Below are 17410 nucleotides of genomic sequence, written 5' to 3' on the forward strand. Positions count from 1 at the left end.
CAGGGAAACCCAACGAACAGATGATAGCATTACCTCTGAACAAATTAGGGATCCAAGGCACAGAGATCAAATAGCTTATATAATGCTGCATCTCTACTACATGTTGGGGACAGGATACTTGAGACTTAGACTGCAAAAACATCCCCATGCCATAAGAATCCCAGCAGGGCGTAGAAGGAGAAGTGTTGCATCCTGGCTGCTCAGCTTGTGCAAACCGTCAAGCCACGTCAAGACTCCATGTGTACATTCTGTTACGAGGGTTTTTTTTGCAGACTTGCATGGACACTCTTGTGAGTAATGCATAAGAGAATAAATGACAATTCTTAGGAGCCACACAGCAGCACTCAAAATCCATAGCTATTAGAACGCATCTGTCTTCATCCATGTATCAGAATCCAGCCCCCTGTCTGGGTTCCAACCCACAAGGATGTTTGAGGATTTTGTTTGTGTTGTGAACCAGGGCTTTCTTTTCTCTACAGTACTAATCATTGTATCGTATCAGATGCTGGGTCTCTGTGTGCCAACTGCGTGTGTCTCACTTTCCATTTCTATAAAAAGTTGGTGCCTCTGTGTTAGCCTGCACTGTACCTGCACAATCCTGAGCCTGTCAACGGCTACTGGTGGATTCTGGAGAAGGGGAAGTCATTGTTTTGTTTCTGTACCCATGGGTGAGCCCACCGGGCTCCGATGGGTAGCTCCAAAACCACAGCCCTAGATAACCTCAGTGGGTCACAAAACAAAACAAAAGTCATGAATGTTACCAAAGAGATGTCGAGAAGAGTGATGGTTGGTAGGGGTGATAAGGATTGATGAGGTAAGCCACAGAGGAATTGGGTGAGAGTAACCAGAACATTGTATAGATGTGCAAAATTGTCAAGGAGCACATTTCAATTGAAAAAAAAAACTATTTTAAAAAGAGTTGGTGCCTCCCAAGCCTGGTTTGCTTCCTGCATCCCCTGGTTTCACATCTGTAGCAGATTCTTCCCATCAGTAGGTTCAGAGTTGGGTCATCTCAGTGAGACCCTCTTCCCTTGGCCAGTCCCAAGAATCTTTTTTTTTTTTTTTGAGCAAAACTTCCCATCATGACAGGAGTTTCCTCCACTGAACCTCTTGCCTCTTTCTTTGGTCCCACACACACCTCGTCCTCCAAACCAGTCAGAGACATATTTTAAACTGTGGGTTGGTTTCTGTTGTTCTTCTGCTTGGTAACACTGAGCTCAGAGTTGTCACTGGAATTAAATACAAGCATCCTGCACTGTAAGATCAGTCCACATGTCTCTGTGTTTACCACAGAGTAAAGTGGTAAACTTTGTTTACCACCCTTCAGTCACATCCTCCTTCAGTTATGCTGGAGAGCATTGTGTTATGATAAATCTTTCTTCCAAAAGCCACCTGAGCCCTATCACCACATGGGCTGTCTCTGCCGGCCACCTGAGTTCTGCCTGCCACATGGATGGACAAAATAATACAGAGACATATTAGGTACAATGCTGCTTGGCCAATGACTAGGATTCTCATCTGTTACCTCAGTCTTAATTATCATAAATCTATATATTTTATAAGACTTATCTTATCGGACGCCTTATTGGCGCCCCTCCTTGCCAGTGGCTCACATCCTGCCACTGGAGGAGGCGAACCGGGAATCGAGGACACTTCCTGTTTCCTCGCTTAGATATGAGTCTCCTTGCTATGTCACTTCCTGCCTGGATCACCACTTATCTACTACATTTCCCAGAATCCTCTTTGACTCCTAGTTCTGTCTAACTTGCTGTTTCATTGGCCAAACAGAACTTTATTTAACAATCAATAAGATAAACACACACAGTACATTCCCCATCAGCATTGCATTAACTATTTATTCTTTCTAGAGTTCTCCTTGTCCTGATGTGGAAATGGCTCATTACAAACACTCGGGTCTCGCATCATTCCAAGGAAAAGCCAACCATCACCCCTGATTTCAGTCACACCATCAACCATCTCATTCTTTTATGACCTTTTATGGCCTTACATATCTCTCATCACAACTTATCAGCAGTGTCTCTGGGTGTGTAATATGTGGTCTCTCTTCTCACTAGACTGTACACACCACGTCAGTAGGCACCACACCCATCGGTGCTCAAGAGACACGTGTGTGTTCACAGAACGACAGAAAGCGAGCAACTAACTCCTCCAGAAATATGACATCTGTGGCTTCTACACCTCGACTCTCAACCCATGTGAAGCTCACTGGCCAGACTAATGAGCCTGCCCTTCTTGCTTCTTCTAGGAGCGGCTAGTGCTGTCTGTGCTTCCCAGGTTCGTCGTCCTGGAGATGATAAACGACATGACCAACGTGGAGGACGAACATCTGCAACATCAGTTTCACCGTATCTACATTCACCGTTACGAGAATGTCAGGTGAGGATGGGACATTGTATTAGCCATACAGCCCGGTCTGCATGGCTGTGAGAACGTCAGGCGAGGATGGGACATTGTATTAGCCATACAGCCAGGTCTGCATGGCTGTGAGAATGTCAGGTGAGGATGGGACATTGTATTAGCCATACAGCCGGGTCTGCATTGCTGTGAGAACGTCAGGTGAGGATGGGACATTGTATTAGCCATACAGCCGGGTCTGCATTGCTGTGAGAACGTCAGGTGAGGATGGGACATTGTATTAGCCATACAGCCAGGTCTGCATGGCTGTGAGAATGTCAGGTGAGGATGGGACATTGTATTAGCCATACAGCCTGGTCTGCATGGCTGTGACAATGTCAGGTGAGGATGGGACATTGTATTAGCCATACAGCCCGGTCTGCATTGCTGTGAGAACGTCAGGCGAGCATGGGACATTGTATTAGCCATACAGCCGGGTCTGCATTGCTGTGAGAATGTCAGGTGAGGATGGGACATTGTATTAGCCATACAGCCGGGTCTGCATTGCTGTGAGAATGTCAGGTGAGGATGGGACATTGTATTAGCCATACAGCCAGGTCTGCATGGCTGTGAGAATGTCAGGTGAGGATGGGACATTGTATTAGCCATACAGCCCAGTCTGCATGGCTGTGACAATGTCAGGTGAGGATGGGACATTGTATTAGCCATACAGCCGGGTCTGCATTGCTGCGAGAATGTCAGGAGAGGACGGGACGTCCTACCCTGGTCTGCACAGGATCCACGATCCATATACGCCTGCCACGGTCATCACACTGCTTTGAGTGCTGGAGGTGGATTAGTCCTTCAGTTACCTGACTAATCTATTAAGTAGTTATAATTCATCAGAGATGTCTACATTTCCATGTTGAGGCTGGAAACCAATGGCAGGAATTTTGATTATTTTTGTTACAATCCTTTAAAATTAGTTTGCTGTGTTTTAATTTCTAAATCCCTTTAGGAGATGATAAAAAATAATCATCCCAACATTCTACCTGGGGGCCTCAGTTATAATCACTTACATCTCCTGCACGTACTCCTCGGGGCATTTTGAAATCAGCACAAAGAAGGCTCCATTTCCTCTAAAAACATATTTTTTTGCAAGCAACCATACATAATACATTAATAGTCAGCCACCCCTGAATCTGATCACTCTTCCAACTACTCACCCATTCATCCACTTCCCCACCCACCTACCCACCCACCTACCCACCCATCTACCCACCCACCTACCCACCCACCTACCCACCCATCTATCCATAAAGCCATCCACACATCTATCAGTCTATTGGTTTGTTAGTACCCCCTTTGTCCTGGGCATTACAGTACATGTGGCAGATGCTGAAATCCAGAGAGTCGCTTCTGTAGTAGTGAGACATTAATTTAGATCTTAACTTTGACTTTTCATTGTATGTGGCCTTGAATAATTCATATATTGCAATTGTGTCTATCTGTGAAATAGATGATTTAACAGCTCTCTTGCAGAGTTTTCTGGATTATGTGGATGGATGAAAACAGACATACAAAATAGAGGTTTAAAAATGTCATTGAGTATCAGGTATACTGTAGATTATTTCATACATACTTCCTAATTGCAAACAGTCAGTACTGGATGGTTTAAAGTACACTAGGAGGCTACATGGCGGCTCACAGAATAACTGGGGAAGGGTAGAAAAAGCCGCCTGGAGAAACAGGCTAGAATGAAGAAAGGCCACAATGCCTGAAAAATAGCTCAAAATCACATGAGAATTCTAGGCCACATAGGGTACCACTGCAATGGTTTCTGATTAGACCTCTTCTTATGGGGAAACAACTGTTCTTATACAGGTACCGCAATTCCTCAGAAGGGGGGTGCAGCTGCTTCTACTTCATTCCATTTTCTGTTCCTGCAGCTCTTTCTTTCTTCCTTCCTTCCTTTCTTTCTTTCTTTCTTTCTTTCTTTCTTTCTTTCTTTCTTTCTCTTCTTCTTCTTCTTCTTCTTCTTCTTCTTCTTCTTCTTCTTCTTCTTCTTCTTCTTCTTCTTCTTCTTCTTCTTCTTCTTCTTCTTCTATTTTCATCTCAAGTTAAAGCCCAGGACAAACGTATACGATTGGCTAAGCCTAGTCATTTTCTAGAAAAGCCAGGAAAGCTAGCACCTGACATTTTCAGCTTACACACAGAACTGCATTTCCCTCCTACCAAATCCCAGCAGACAAGATTTCCCAGCATTGGCTAAGAGTCCATGTATTGATGAGCCCCGAAAATGAAACCCGCAGACACACTGGGTCCCTTTCTTTGCAGCTTTGGTGGCAAATAGTAGCAACTCGTAACACACCCCTGTGCATATTCTCTGCCTGGCACTGACAACACCCATTCGGTGCACTGTCCTGAAGAGAGCATGACTCTGGTTCAGACCGTTAGCAGCGATAACGATAACAACAACCCTGATTTGGATGCTGGAGTTTGCCAATCAAGCCTTTGCAAAAAGCAACCCCGGTGAGAGGCATGCCCATACAGAACTTTGGCTCTGGAAAACAAAAAAGGAGCTCATCAATATCTTACTCAACACAGTGGGGAGTTTTATTATTAAGAGTGTGAAGGGTAATAATTGATATTTTTATTAATTAATTTTATTTAATTTAAAAACAAAAATTATTTTAAAATTATTAAAATTAAAATTATTATTAAAAATTATTTAAAAATATTATTTTATATGCCAATCCCAGTTCTCTCTCCCTCCCGCCCTCCCATTCCTCCCCCCCCATTCACTCCTCAGAGAGGGTGAGGCCTCCCATGGGGGATCATCAAAGTCTGTCCCATCATTTGTGGCAGGACCTAGGCACTCTTCCATGTATCTGGGCTGAGAGAGTATTCCCTCCATAGGGAATGGGCTCGCAAAGCTCATTTGTGCACCAGGGATAAATACTGGTTCCACTGTCAGAGGCCCCATAGACTGCCCAAGACCCCAACTGGCACCCACGTTCAGGGGGCCTGGTTCACTCCTATGTTGGTTCCTCAGATGTCAGTCCGGATTCTGTGAGCTCCCAGTTTTTTTAAGGGGCAGATGAGGGGTAAGGAAGTAGAGGATAGGGTGGGGTGCAGAGAAGCTTCTCTGGGAGAGGTGTTCCTTACAGTCCTAGCTGGTGGGGGACAGCCACATCTACCAAGCAGAGACATGAGCTGTGAGCAAGGGATCTGCTTAGCTAAAGGTGAGCTCTGGGATGCACAGATGGTAACTGGTTTTCTGCTGTATTTCCCTGGTGGCAGTGTAGCTTGACAATCAAGGCGGGCGCAGACAGAGCAGAAATTGGATGGCTTTCTTTTGGAAGATGATAAGCAAATAAGTAAATGTTTTTCGGATGAATGTGTTCATGGATCACACATGCTGTTTTGCTTTTTGGTGTTCATTTGATGAGTGTTGCCTAAACTGTATTATTTCCTGCACACACACACACACACACACACACACACACACACACACACACATCATACATGTGATACATCGCATATGAAAGACTACCTTTAAAAGGAGAAAACAGCCCTGCGCATGTACAGCATTCCGCTCTGTCTCCTGAGTTCACTCAGCGTGCTTGGCGTCTGTCCTATGCTAATCCCTTTTGCTTCACTCTTCACCACTCTGTCACACATGAGAGTTCAATCCCACCCATTTACTCAACACATCTAACGATGCAGTCTCTTTTCCAGGAGTTCACACCACTCTAAAGGAGCAGGTGGCCTCCTGCCCTCCATTCTCCACACCCCAGGGTAGCAGAAGCGGCTCCTAAGAGAGAATTCTGCAGGCATCACAGTCCCTAAGACTTGCCCCCTCTCCCGGAAGCCGCTGTGAGATGCCTGCAGCCACAGACTCTTGGTGCTAGCAGGATGAAGTTTACTGGTGGCGGGAGGCTGCCTGTCTGCTTGGAGGCCACTGGGTGCTAAAATAAGACCAGAAAGAAGGCTAGAGGAGGAGGAGGAGGTGCTTTCTTTGCTGATGTCTGAGAACAAAGCCAGACGGGCTGCTACGCCCCCTCCCCAGCCCCCAAAGCCACACGCACTGACATTAGGTGCATTTTTGAAATTATTTCTAATCTTGCCGCCCTCTGCATAGCAACCTGCCTTGTTTATTCCCCCTTCTCTCCTGTTGTTTTAATTCTCAGTGTTCATTTGATGAGTGTTGCCTAAAAAAGGTCTCCTTGTGCATTATATGACTATTGCCTCCCACCAGTAAAGGGTGCAATGTATACCTGTTGGAAGATTCTAAGTTCATGTCCAGCGTCAAGAGACCTTTTGGTTTTGAGTCCAGCACCTGGGTGACAGACTGACAAATGGAGTCACAGCAAGGCCCTGGAAGCTGCTTCTGTCAGTCACCAACCGTTCATTGCACCATGTGACTGTGGGAGCCCCTCCATCATTACGGTGCATAGCACTCACTCGGGGCCCTTGCTAAACCAGATTTGTTTCTGTGAGTCCACCAGGGGTCTGAGGTTCTCCACTTAAAACAACCCAATCTCTTGGAAAGGAGGACTTAATTTTGCCTAGTTCTGCTGATTGGACTCAAAAAACGTAATGGCTGGCTGTGTTCTGGGTAGGTGGAACCCAGAGGTGAATTTTGTCTCGTTTTTTTGTAACTAGTAGTTGGAACCCACTGAGCCATGTGTCAATGTGTTGTTGTTAAGTGTCGTGGAGGGAGAGAGCACAGAATTGTTAAGAGACTAGAGCTGGTGGTGACAGTTACATCAGCTGGAGAAGTACCTATAAGAGCTGGTGGTGACAGTTACATCAGCTGGAGAAGTACCTATAATTGTTGACTAGTAGACTATGAGGGAAGTCATGAAGAGCACAAACATACAACAAACAGGATTTTAGTAGGACCAAGTACTGCAGGAAGCAGTGTAGCACGTGCAAAGACACAAGGCATAAAGCATGCATCGGTATTTCCCAAGCACAGACAACAATCAAATAAGATGTCCTGTTTTGCATCCATCCTTCCATTCTGAGGTCCTGAAATGGCAAGGCAAGTGGTGAACTGACTTCTGATGGAAGCACCAGCTCTGTTACATGCCACCAGCATGGGGACAGCTGGGAAGATTGGCCAAGACAGGGGTCATGAAGTGTCTGGCTTGTAGAAAGCTTTGGTGGACTCTAACCCCTTCCCTGTCCAAAGCCATATGCGTAGAGGAAGGCCGAGTCACTGAAATGCTTAAAAGCATGCGTGTTTAGCTAACCGTTCTGCCCAGGTCTCTCAGTGTTGCCTCCTTAGCTCATGATTTTGTGAGAAACCTACTTCTAGCTGTCTTTCAGGGAGGGGAGATCACTTGCCAGGGGGACTCAGGGGCTGAGGGGGGGTTCTGTGATTTCTCCTCATGCCAGGTCTGTTTTGTTGTATGTTTCCAACATCTGTGTCACTGAGCATTGTGAAGATGAAGAGACAATCATAAAATGTCATCACAAATGGGTCTCCTCCTACTGACCTCTAACAGATGGTTTACAACACAGGGCCAAGACCATGGGTTTTGGCTGTTCTTTTGCCCTTCCTGATCTCTAAGCTGACCCTCTGTCATTGTCAATCCCTGAGGCACTGCTCCTAACACCTGTGGCAGAGAGCTGAAGTCTCAGACCACAGACATGGTTGATTTGTTTGAATAGAGTTTATGGGACTCCAGAATGGATGAAAATATTAACCCACCTTTCCCCACTCTCCCCTTAGTATTCTTTTTGCAGATGTCAAAGGATTTACCAACCTCTCTACGACCTTGTCTGCTCAGGAGCTGGTCAGGATGCTCAACGAGCTCTTTGCCAGATTTGACCGGCTGGCCCATGTGAGTTGCATTTAATTCCATCCTAGTCCTGGCAGAAGTGAAGGCCTGCATGCGGAATTAGGGAGGGCAGGAATCAGCCTTTGTCACCAACGCCATTACTGTTCTGCACCCTGTCCCCAGGCACAGAGCCCTGACCGTCTCACATCCTGGAGGCCAATGTTACTCGTTTATATGTCTCGGGTGGGAGGTTTCTCAGGTTGATTTTCCCATTGAAAGACAGCTGGTTGAGTGATAATCAAACCAGGCTTTTCTGTCTGCTTTCCACTCTCCCTTCACCAGGCCAGGTGCCATCCAGCTGCAGGCTCAGAGCTGGTATGCAGAGCTGGCTCCCAGCAGCCTCCTAGCCAGCTCCTGCCATCTGCACTGCTTTAGCCTGTTCTCAAGAATCAGCGATGGGCTGGACCATCCCAGCACTGTTTTGTTTGACCTAACTTAAGAACTGTGTTTTCTCTAAGAAGACGCCACCGTTACTTTTTCAGCTGCCTTAATCATAACTAAGCCAGAAAATAGAGATGAGGTGGGCATCTATGATCAAAACCACAGACTATATTCCTGGATCCACAATGCATTGTCACTCTGCACTTAGGACTGGGCTTTGGGTTCAAATAGGAGTAATTGGAGTTCCTGCCTCGTGGAACACACACAGCAGTTCCGACTTCTCGAGCTGTTGTGAGAATTAAATGCTATTGTGTCAAGTAGAGTTTCACTTGTGGAATTCCAAACTGAAGGCTGCCACATTCCAAAGGGGATCCTGTCACAGCTGCATCTGAGCAGCCAGCTGTTAGGCACTGTCACGCCACTGTATGTTGGGAATGTGAGAATAATGAACGCCCATCTCCTTTCTTAAAGATAAGTCTAGTTGGGGTTACCAGGGTTGGTAGTCAGCACACAGTGTGTGTTTTCCTACTCTTGCTAACTTTGGGGTGCGCTGGAACCGCCCTCGGAGGCAATGTGTAATCTTTCCATCAGAGAATATTTCTCAGAGAAAGTGACCCTGAAACTGAAGCTTAAGACTGAAATAAACGAATACAATTTGATGCAATCCTGTTCAGCAGTGAAGGCAAAGATACACGAAGCAGTGATGAAGTTCAAATGTAGTCGGGCAAGACAAAGATGGTAGACACAAAAAGTGTAGACTATTTTTTTTTTCGAAACAGGGTTTCTCTGTGGCTTTGGAGGCTGTCCTGGAACTCACTCTGTAGACCAGGCTGGTCTCACATTCATAGAGATCCGCCTGCCTCTGCTTCCCGAGTGCTGGGATTAAAGGCGTGCGCCACCACCAACTGGCTTCAAGAAGTGGAGATTTTGTAACTCTACTTATGAGACATTTCTTAAAAGACAAAATGACAGAGACAAAAAAAAGCAGACAAAGCAGAGTGGTGGTGGTCTACGCCTTTAATGCCAGCACTTGGGAGACAGAGGCAGGTGGCTCTCTATGAGTTTGATGTCAGCCTGGTCTACAGATCGAGCTCCAGGACCTCTACGGTTGTTACACTGAGAAACCCTGTCTTGAACTCTACCCCCACCAAAAAAAAAAAAAAGCAGACAGATATATAGATACAAGAAGTGCTAGATTGGGGGTGAATAGGTTGCTAGCAAAGGAGCCTGCAGTGGGGTGAATCGGGGAGCAGCATGGCAGCTTTGTATCTTGACCATGGTGGTTGCATGACTGCACAAATTTGTCGACAGGGAAAGTCTTGTACATAATTGAGAGGCCAATTACCAAAGTAATTGGCTCCAAGACAGCCAGATAATACACTCTGAAGAGGCCAGACCTACGAAAGCACCCTGCTTGCTCAGGGAGATCTGAGCCATTCAAGACTGTCGGAGCATAAAGGGCACGGGAGTGCATAAAGAATACAGGAGAAGCAAGTATTCCAGGGAAGAGTAGAGCATCTTAGGAAGTGTGAACTCTGTCCCATTGCCTGGGCTTCTCTCTCTAGTGATTATCTATGCAGTGGGGTGCAGGAAGCCATAGACTGTCATCTAAGGCAGGCATCTGATTAAAAGATTCTAAATTGATGCAGTGGGGAGGTGACTCACTGGACAGAGAGGGTGCCCACCATGCAAGTGTGGGACCTGACACTGGTCCCCAGCACTCACATTTAAAAGCCAGGAATAGCAGTGTGCACTTATAATCCCAGCACTGATGAAACCGAGACAGGTGGCTCTTTGGAGCTTACTAGCCAGCTGCCCTAACTGAGTCGGTGGATTCTACGTTCAGTGAGAGACACTGTCTCAACATACACATGAGTAAACTAATGAAGACTCAAGGTTGGCCTCTGGTGGCCACATGTGCACTCCTGTGGGCGTGCGCACACACACACACACACACACACACACACACACACACACACACACACACACACACCAAAAACAAGTATCATGGGGTGAACTTGTTAATTTTTGTAAGAATATTAAGCATTCATAAAGCAGCCATGCCAAATGCTTTCCCTGGCAAGAAGGAATGTTTTCCTTGGATTAGGTCATGGTGTTCTCACAACTAACTTATAAGGCAGACCATGATGTTCCTGCCTTATACACGGAGAGACCGAGGGTCAAAGAAGAAGCCTATCCAGAACTATTAATAGCTGACGATTTACAACTCAAATGCAGACCAGCAGAGGCTTCTGACTACTCAACTCAGTCATACTAAGTAAAAGAGAATGAAACACTGGGGTAGCTCTACTCACACGGAAGGCCTTGAGATCACCTCTCATGAGTCTCCTTTCCTACCAAAATCAGAATGAAGGATAAATTAAATAACGCCTGTGTTTCTCAGCTGAGTTCCATTAAAAATAAACACCCGCATTCATGCCCTGTAGGCAACTTCCAGTCAGCCATCCTTCCCCTCCCACACCTCAGCATCAGCACCTGGCCTGAAGAGTTTGTCAAACTCTGCCACTGAAAAGGATTCTACTTGCTTTGAAATAAGGAAACCTCCCTTGGACTGTTTCTGTCTTCCACCTTAGGCGAGTCCCTGCCTCCCTGGGCTCCAGGGTCTGCTGTTATATAAAATGGAAATGAGCTTGCATTTATTTATTTTTCTTCTTTCATGCCCCCACTTTATCCCTTCCTCACCCCCGTCACTCCTTAGAAGGGATAAGGCCTTCCTTAAGGAGTCAACAAAGTCTGGCCTACGGAGCTGAGGCAGGACCCAGCCCCTTCCGCCCCCCCACCCCAAGTATTTTGACTGAGCTAGGTATTCCACCACAGAGAATGGGCTCCGAAAGCCAGTTCATGCACAACAGATCAAGCCACATAACTGTCATCGACGTTCAGAGGGCCTAGTTCAGTCCCATGAAGGTTCCCCAGCTGTCAGTCCACAGTCCATGAGCTCCCACTAGCTCGGGTCAGCTGTCTCTGTGGTCCCCCCCCCACCCCCTCGTTGTTCATATAATCCCTCCTCCCTCTCTTGAGCTGAACTCTAGGAGCTCAGCCCAGTGATTAGTGACTACCCTAATAGTCATCATGGAATCTACATCCAGTAACCAGTTGGTGGAAGCAGATACAGAGACCCACAGTCTAGTTTGCCTTTATTTTTATGTCTTCTGGAATTCTGTAAGACTCTAGCTACCCTCTGTTGGCATTTTCCTGTGGGTTTGAACCAGAGAGATCGGAGAGAACCTATGTCATGTAGCATTTTATACTGCCCCACTGTTTTCACCGTATTATTGAAATGCAGGGATTCCTTTCAAGTTCAAGTTGCCCTGAAAGTTCCATCTAGTGAGCAATCTACAGTATGCTTGGGGTTCAAGCTTGCTTGGCTTACAGTGTTTGAACTGTTGGCTATTTTTTTAAATAGCGAACCCCTTACCTTACTTTCCCTGATTCAAAGTAGGAAGAGAGGAAAATATATATGAGCATACCCACACTACTATACAGAATTGTCTATGCCAATGCCATCATTGGGATCTTAAAGCTTTTTCTGAAACTTCTGTCAAACTGGGAAACAGCATCAATCTTTTAACACTAAGGAAAAACACTGCAGAGAGCTGATCAACCAGTTTCTAGTGAGATGGTATCTCTATGAACTGACATAGCATTATATGGAGTTAAAAAAAAATCAAGTTTTACACCTCCAAACATGAGGTGATGAATTCATGATGAAGATAATGAAACACAGAGTAGAAGTGTCCCTGTCTCCCTGCCCTCTAAGGGCAGCTGGGTATCTGGGCTCCCAAGGCACTGGATATGTGACAGAAAATAGGTGTCCAAAGGGACTTTAGCCTTTTCTGGAGTCTAAGTTTTACTAGGACAATACATTTACATCTCATTCTCTGATTCCAATAACATAAAATTAGACAAAATGTTGTAAGTTTGTCATGATTTTTTATGTCTATTTTTAAAGTACATTGGTTTTGAGAATCTTCATTTTGTGATTTTTTTCATAGCTAAATAAGTGGTTTTCAGTAAAACTGAAACATCAAATATATAATAGCACTGTATATACTTCTAAAAAATTTTAACTCCTTCCAAAAATGTATAACTATCTTCGATAATGTAACCCCCAGTCTTCATCTGCTATCTATGTTGGCAATTTAATTAGCTCATTGGATTGTCAAGATTTTTATGATATTAAGCCAATCAAACTGGGAAGGGAAAGATTATAATAAGACTGACATTAAATGAAAGATGGTCCTTAGCCTACTTTGCTTCTTAAACATCTTTCCAAAGCTGCCTGTCTTCTCTGGCGTGAGCTTTCAAAGCAGTTTCTCACAGAATTTACTTGGAACATCTATTAAGTCATCTGACAGCTCAGCAACCATGATAAGAAAAATGTGTCTGAAAACTGACAGAACTTGGCAGATAAGGAGCCAGTCATTTCTCATATATAAATATGCACACATATAGAGGTGTTCACATTTGCGTGTTTCCCTGCATACACATATTATGAAATATATACCATATGCTATACATTTTTATTTTGTATATAAAATATATACTATATGAAATATGCATATATACACACAGTAGATGATAGATAATAGATGTTAGATACATAGATAAATGATAGATAATATTTTATAGATATTGATAGGTAGACAACATCTAAAAATAGATGACAGATTTAAGATTAGATAGATACATAGATGATAGATATTATAGATAGTTGATAGATAGATAATATCTAAAAATAGATGACAGACAAGATAGATAGACAGACTGACAGACAGATAGATAGTTTAGATATTCCCATTTACTTAGAACCTGTAGATTTTCAAGAAAGCTGCCAGATTTACCTCTTGTTTACAAGAAAAATGGACCCCAGAAATGAATATTGTTCAGTGCCTTCACCAAAGGGGTAGTAAGTCATTTTATGCAATATTTTTCAAAATATATTTTTGCCGAGGGACCTGCCATTCTGTACCGTCCTATAATTCTTGAAGTTTAATGGAGAACATTCATTAAGCTCCAGGGTCAGAGAGGCATAGGCTTGAATTCCCTGCCTACCTCTTAGTATTGGTATGGGGCTTGCCTCCTGGAGCCTGCGGATCATCTGTATGAGTCACAGTCAGAAGGCAATTGTAAAGATGACGTAAGAGGAACAGGATGAGGGTAACACACCTTGACAGGTGGTATATACTTTGTGCTGTGTATTCCAGCCTTTCCTTGCTTAGGGTTTCCAAAACATTGTCACCTTCAGTGTACATGGGAATATCCCTGACTGGGAGTTACTGCATAGCACACCTGTGGTGGTGAAGACTGAGCCAGTTCATCTGTGGCCTGAGGATTTCCTATGTATTTCCTCCTGTGACTTTCCTACCTATAAAACATAGGTGACAGCTACTTGTCCTGTATGTGTGAGGCTCAAAGAGAATGACAGGAAGCAGCACGTTGGACCGGGAAAAGGCTACTCCCAGGCATCAGCTGTCATTGGCGCTGCTAAGGAATGGCTGTGTTTCCTCTCTTTTGCATTAAGGGCAAGGTGGATTCTTTTGTCCTTGTCATTTGTAGAGAACTAAAACTCACTTGTCAGTGTTTTCAGAATGTTATAAGAGGCAATGAGGCTAGCACACCTGGCAGCAATATAAACAATACAGATTCCTAGGCCAAAGCATTTCCTGCCCAGTCTCTTTCCTTCATCCCTCATCACAGCCAACAAGGAGGCCACCTCTATGCCTCGGGTTGGTAACACTAGATACTCACCAGCCTGGGTCACACACGACACACCCTCCCTCAAGTAATTGTTCATGCCTGAAATCAACAGCTCTTTCTTTCCAGCCTCAGTGCTCTGCAAATCAAAGTAAGGGATGGAAACATTGGCATTCAGTCTACTTCACAGGCAAAAATGGGGTATTACTATATAAATCCCAGAATAAAGTAATGGGTCTCTCCCTCCCCTTATCTCCTTGTTAAATTCATATCCTATAAGTAAACATGCAGAGGAGAGAGAGAGAGAGAGAGAGAGAGAGAGAGAGAGAGAGAGAGAGAGAGAGAGAGAGAATATGAGGTACAAACACATGGTAGAAGTTTATTCTGCCATAAACAATAATGAAACCATGACATCTGGATGAAAATGGATGGAACTGATCATTACGTTAAACAAAACAAGGCAGACTCACCAAAACAAATACTCTGTTTTCTCCCTTGTGCAGAATCTAGATTTTCAAACCGAGAAATTTCAGTTTATGGGCCTGAGATGGGAAAGAGAGTGGCAACAAAGATAGGAGCAATATTGTGACTTTCACCTTGCTGAGTTTATTTAGGTATTTTTCTTTAGGATTAAATCTTTCTAGTTTTAAGATATTAAAAAATCCTTGCTTTAAAAAAAAACTAATGGGGATGGTAAATAATATCCTCTCCTTCTCTTCCTCCTCCTCTTGTTCAAAAAGCCAAAAGGCTTTTTGAGTTGTGGTCCAAATTACCCCATGCTGTACTCAAATTCAGTATGCAGACAAGGCTGACCTTGAAATCCTGATTCTTCTGCCTCTACCTCCTGAGTGCTAGGTGTCCAACTCCAAGTTGGACTGATTGAAGTTTGCATATTTGTTAATGGATTTTTCTTTTATAGTTCCTGGCAGATTTTTGAGGGTTTTATATGATAAAGCCATCAGCTGATAGAATTCATTATTGTTTTTGGTGGTTCTTGACAGATTTTTTTACAGTTCCTTAACAAATTTGGGAGGGTGGAATGTGTCCTATAACAATTACCCAAGACCTTTGATGTTTTTGAATAATGGTCTTGTGGTATCACAAGCCTTGACACCAACACCAGTGGGCAAGGTAATCTCTAAATTCATTCTGGTCATGGCACTCTAGAGATTCTAGAAGAAACTGAAGACCCCATGCCCTCTTACTGATCAGATTTTATCAGTAGCTCTCTAACAAAATCGTAACTACATTGAACAATCAATAATACAGGAACCCCAAGCTCATAAAATCACCTGGGAACAGGGGGTGTGCATGACCCTAAATCCTACAGGATGGCTCTCTGCCTACTTGGGAGGTTGGGAAGGTTCTGGAAATCTGAGCCAGTCAGATAAGCATCAGAGGCCATTCGAGTTCTTATTCTACCTGATGGTATTTAACAGGTATTCAATAATTACCAAAATGCTTAGATTAGGAAGACAGCAGAGTGCTTTTCCTCTTGGTATTTCAAGTGTCTACTGAGCTTCCATGTCAGTGGGACCCTTTCTACATACACCTCCTCTCTTCAGCACTGAGACCCTGCTTTCAAAGGAGATTCCCCTACCCATGAAGTTATGGGTCCCTTAGACTCATCTCTAGAAGGTCTGTAAGAGGCTACTGAACTCCAACCATCCATCCAAAGGAACAGTGTCAGTCAGTGTTCCCTTACTGTAACACAATACCTGAGGTGATTCATTCACGGGGAAAACATTTACTTTGCCTCCGTTTTGAGTTTCAAACAATAATTGCTTGTCCCCGATGCTTTGGTCTGTGGTGACATAGAAAACCACTAACCTCATGGTGGCTGGGAAGCAGAGAGAGGCCACAGTAGTGGGGATCTCACACCACGAGTACACCCACCCAGGGACTAGAAGACCACCCACTAGACTGTGGGTTTCCCTTCAAGCTTTCACTACCTCACAAAAGCACCAAGATGTGAGCTAAGAAGTTACTACCCAAGGCTTTGCAGATACTAACTGTGAGAACAGTAGAAGGGTTTTCTAAAGACCGGTGTTGCTGACTGTGATTTGCAGACACTCTACATCACTTGCATCTTTTCTTGAGCTTTCTGAAAGCCTGGTCCTCTTGATGACATGGTCCTTTCCCTGCTGCTCTGTTTCTCTCAGGAGCATCATTGTCTTCGCATTAAAATCCTGGGGGACTGCTACTACTGCGTGTCTGGACTGCCGGAGCCCCGCCAGGACCACGCCCATTGCTGCGTTGAAATGGGCCTCGGCATGATCAAAACCATCAGGTAACTTGCAGTGTCCTCTGTGGTTCTCAAGGCCTCGGTGGGTGTGAGAAGACACACGGCCCCATTTATCCTCTGCTGAAAATGTTTGAGTGTGGTTAAAAGCCTGCCTCATTTCACAAAACCTGTTGATCCTGGTTTTTATGGTCACATGTTGCTTTCCGTCAGTTTGCAGGCACTCTGATCACAAATGTTCTTGCAGGAATGCAGTAACGTTGAAAAGATGAGCAAATCCTCTTCAGAGAGCAACGCAGGAGAAGTGGGCAATGCATACACAGTTTGACTACAGCACAATAATCTCTGAATAAAACCCGGTATTTGGAGAGGTTAAAGGGAAGACCAGTTAACCCAACGGCTATCTTAGAGATGCCCAGGGTAGAGATATATGAGCTGTTATTTGAAATATATTCTGCATAGACATCAGCAGGATGGTGGAGGTAGAGTAGGGAGATCTGTAAGGCAGATAGGTGTGTGTGCAAATCAAGATTGCTGCAACTGCTGATGCCTGAAGGGAGTGGCAAGGGTCTGTCAATGGGTAGAAGCCAGAGCCCAGGGGGCTTTGATAATAATGCATCTTCAAGTCAGGTAGTATAGGCTTCTTGGGTGTGCTGCAAGCACTTTCAGCTTTTGTCAACACGCTTGTCCAGAGTTCTGATTCAGGGAATGATTTTGGGTATCTGAGTATTCTAGAATTCAACTGTAGGGCTTTGGGACAAAAGTTCATCCCTGTCAGAATCCCCACTGGGATTCTAAAATGGTTACAGAGCCTCTAAATATTACATTCTCACACAACATGGGCAAGGAAGAGAGAGGAGAT

General features: G+C 44.5%; 1 protein-coding gene across 3 annotated transcripts in view; it reads left to right on the plus strand.

The window, feature by feature from the left end:
• The window catches only part of LOC113837458 (adenylate cyclase type 8), a 210738-nt gene that overhangs the window by 79915 nt on the left and 113413 nt on the right, over positions 1-17410 (plus strand). For all 3 annotated transcript variants that reach the window (XM_035449645.1, XM_035449646.1, XM_035449647.1), the window contains exons 3-5: positions 2267-2397; positions 8099-8210; positions 16469-16596. In XM_035449645.1, coding sequence (XP_035305536.1) covers positions 2267-2397; positions 8099-8210; positions 16469-16596 — 371 coding nt within the window. The remainder of the gene's footprint in view (positions 1-2266; positions 2398-8098; positions 8211-16468; positions 16597-17410) is intronic.

This window comes from Cricetulus griseus, chromosome 10, assembly GCF_003668045.3.
Source record: "Cricetulus griseus strain 17A/GY chromosome 10, alternate assembly CriGri-PICRH-1.0, whole genome shotgun sequence".
Classification (NCBI taxonomy): Eukaryota; Metazoa; Chordata; class Mammalia; order Rodentia; family Cricetidae; genus Cricetulus; species Cricetulus griseus.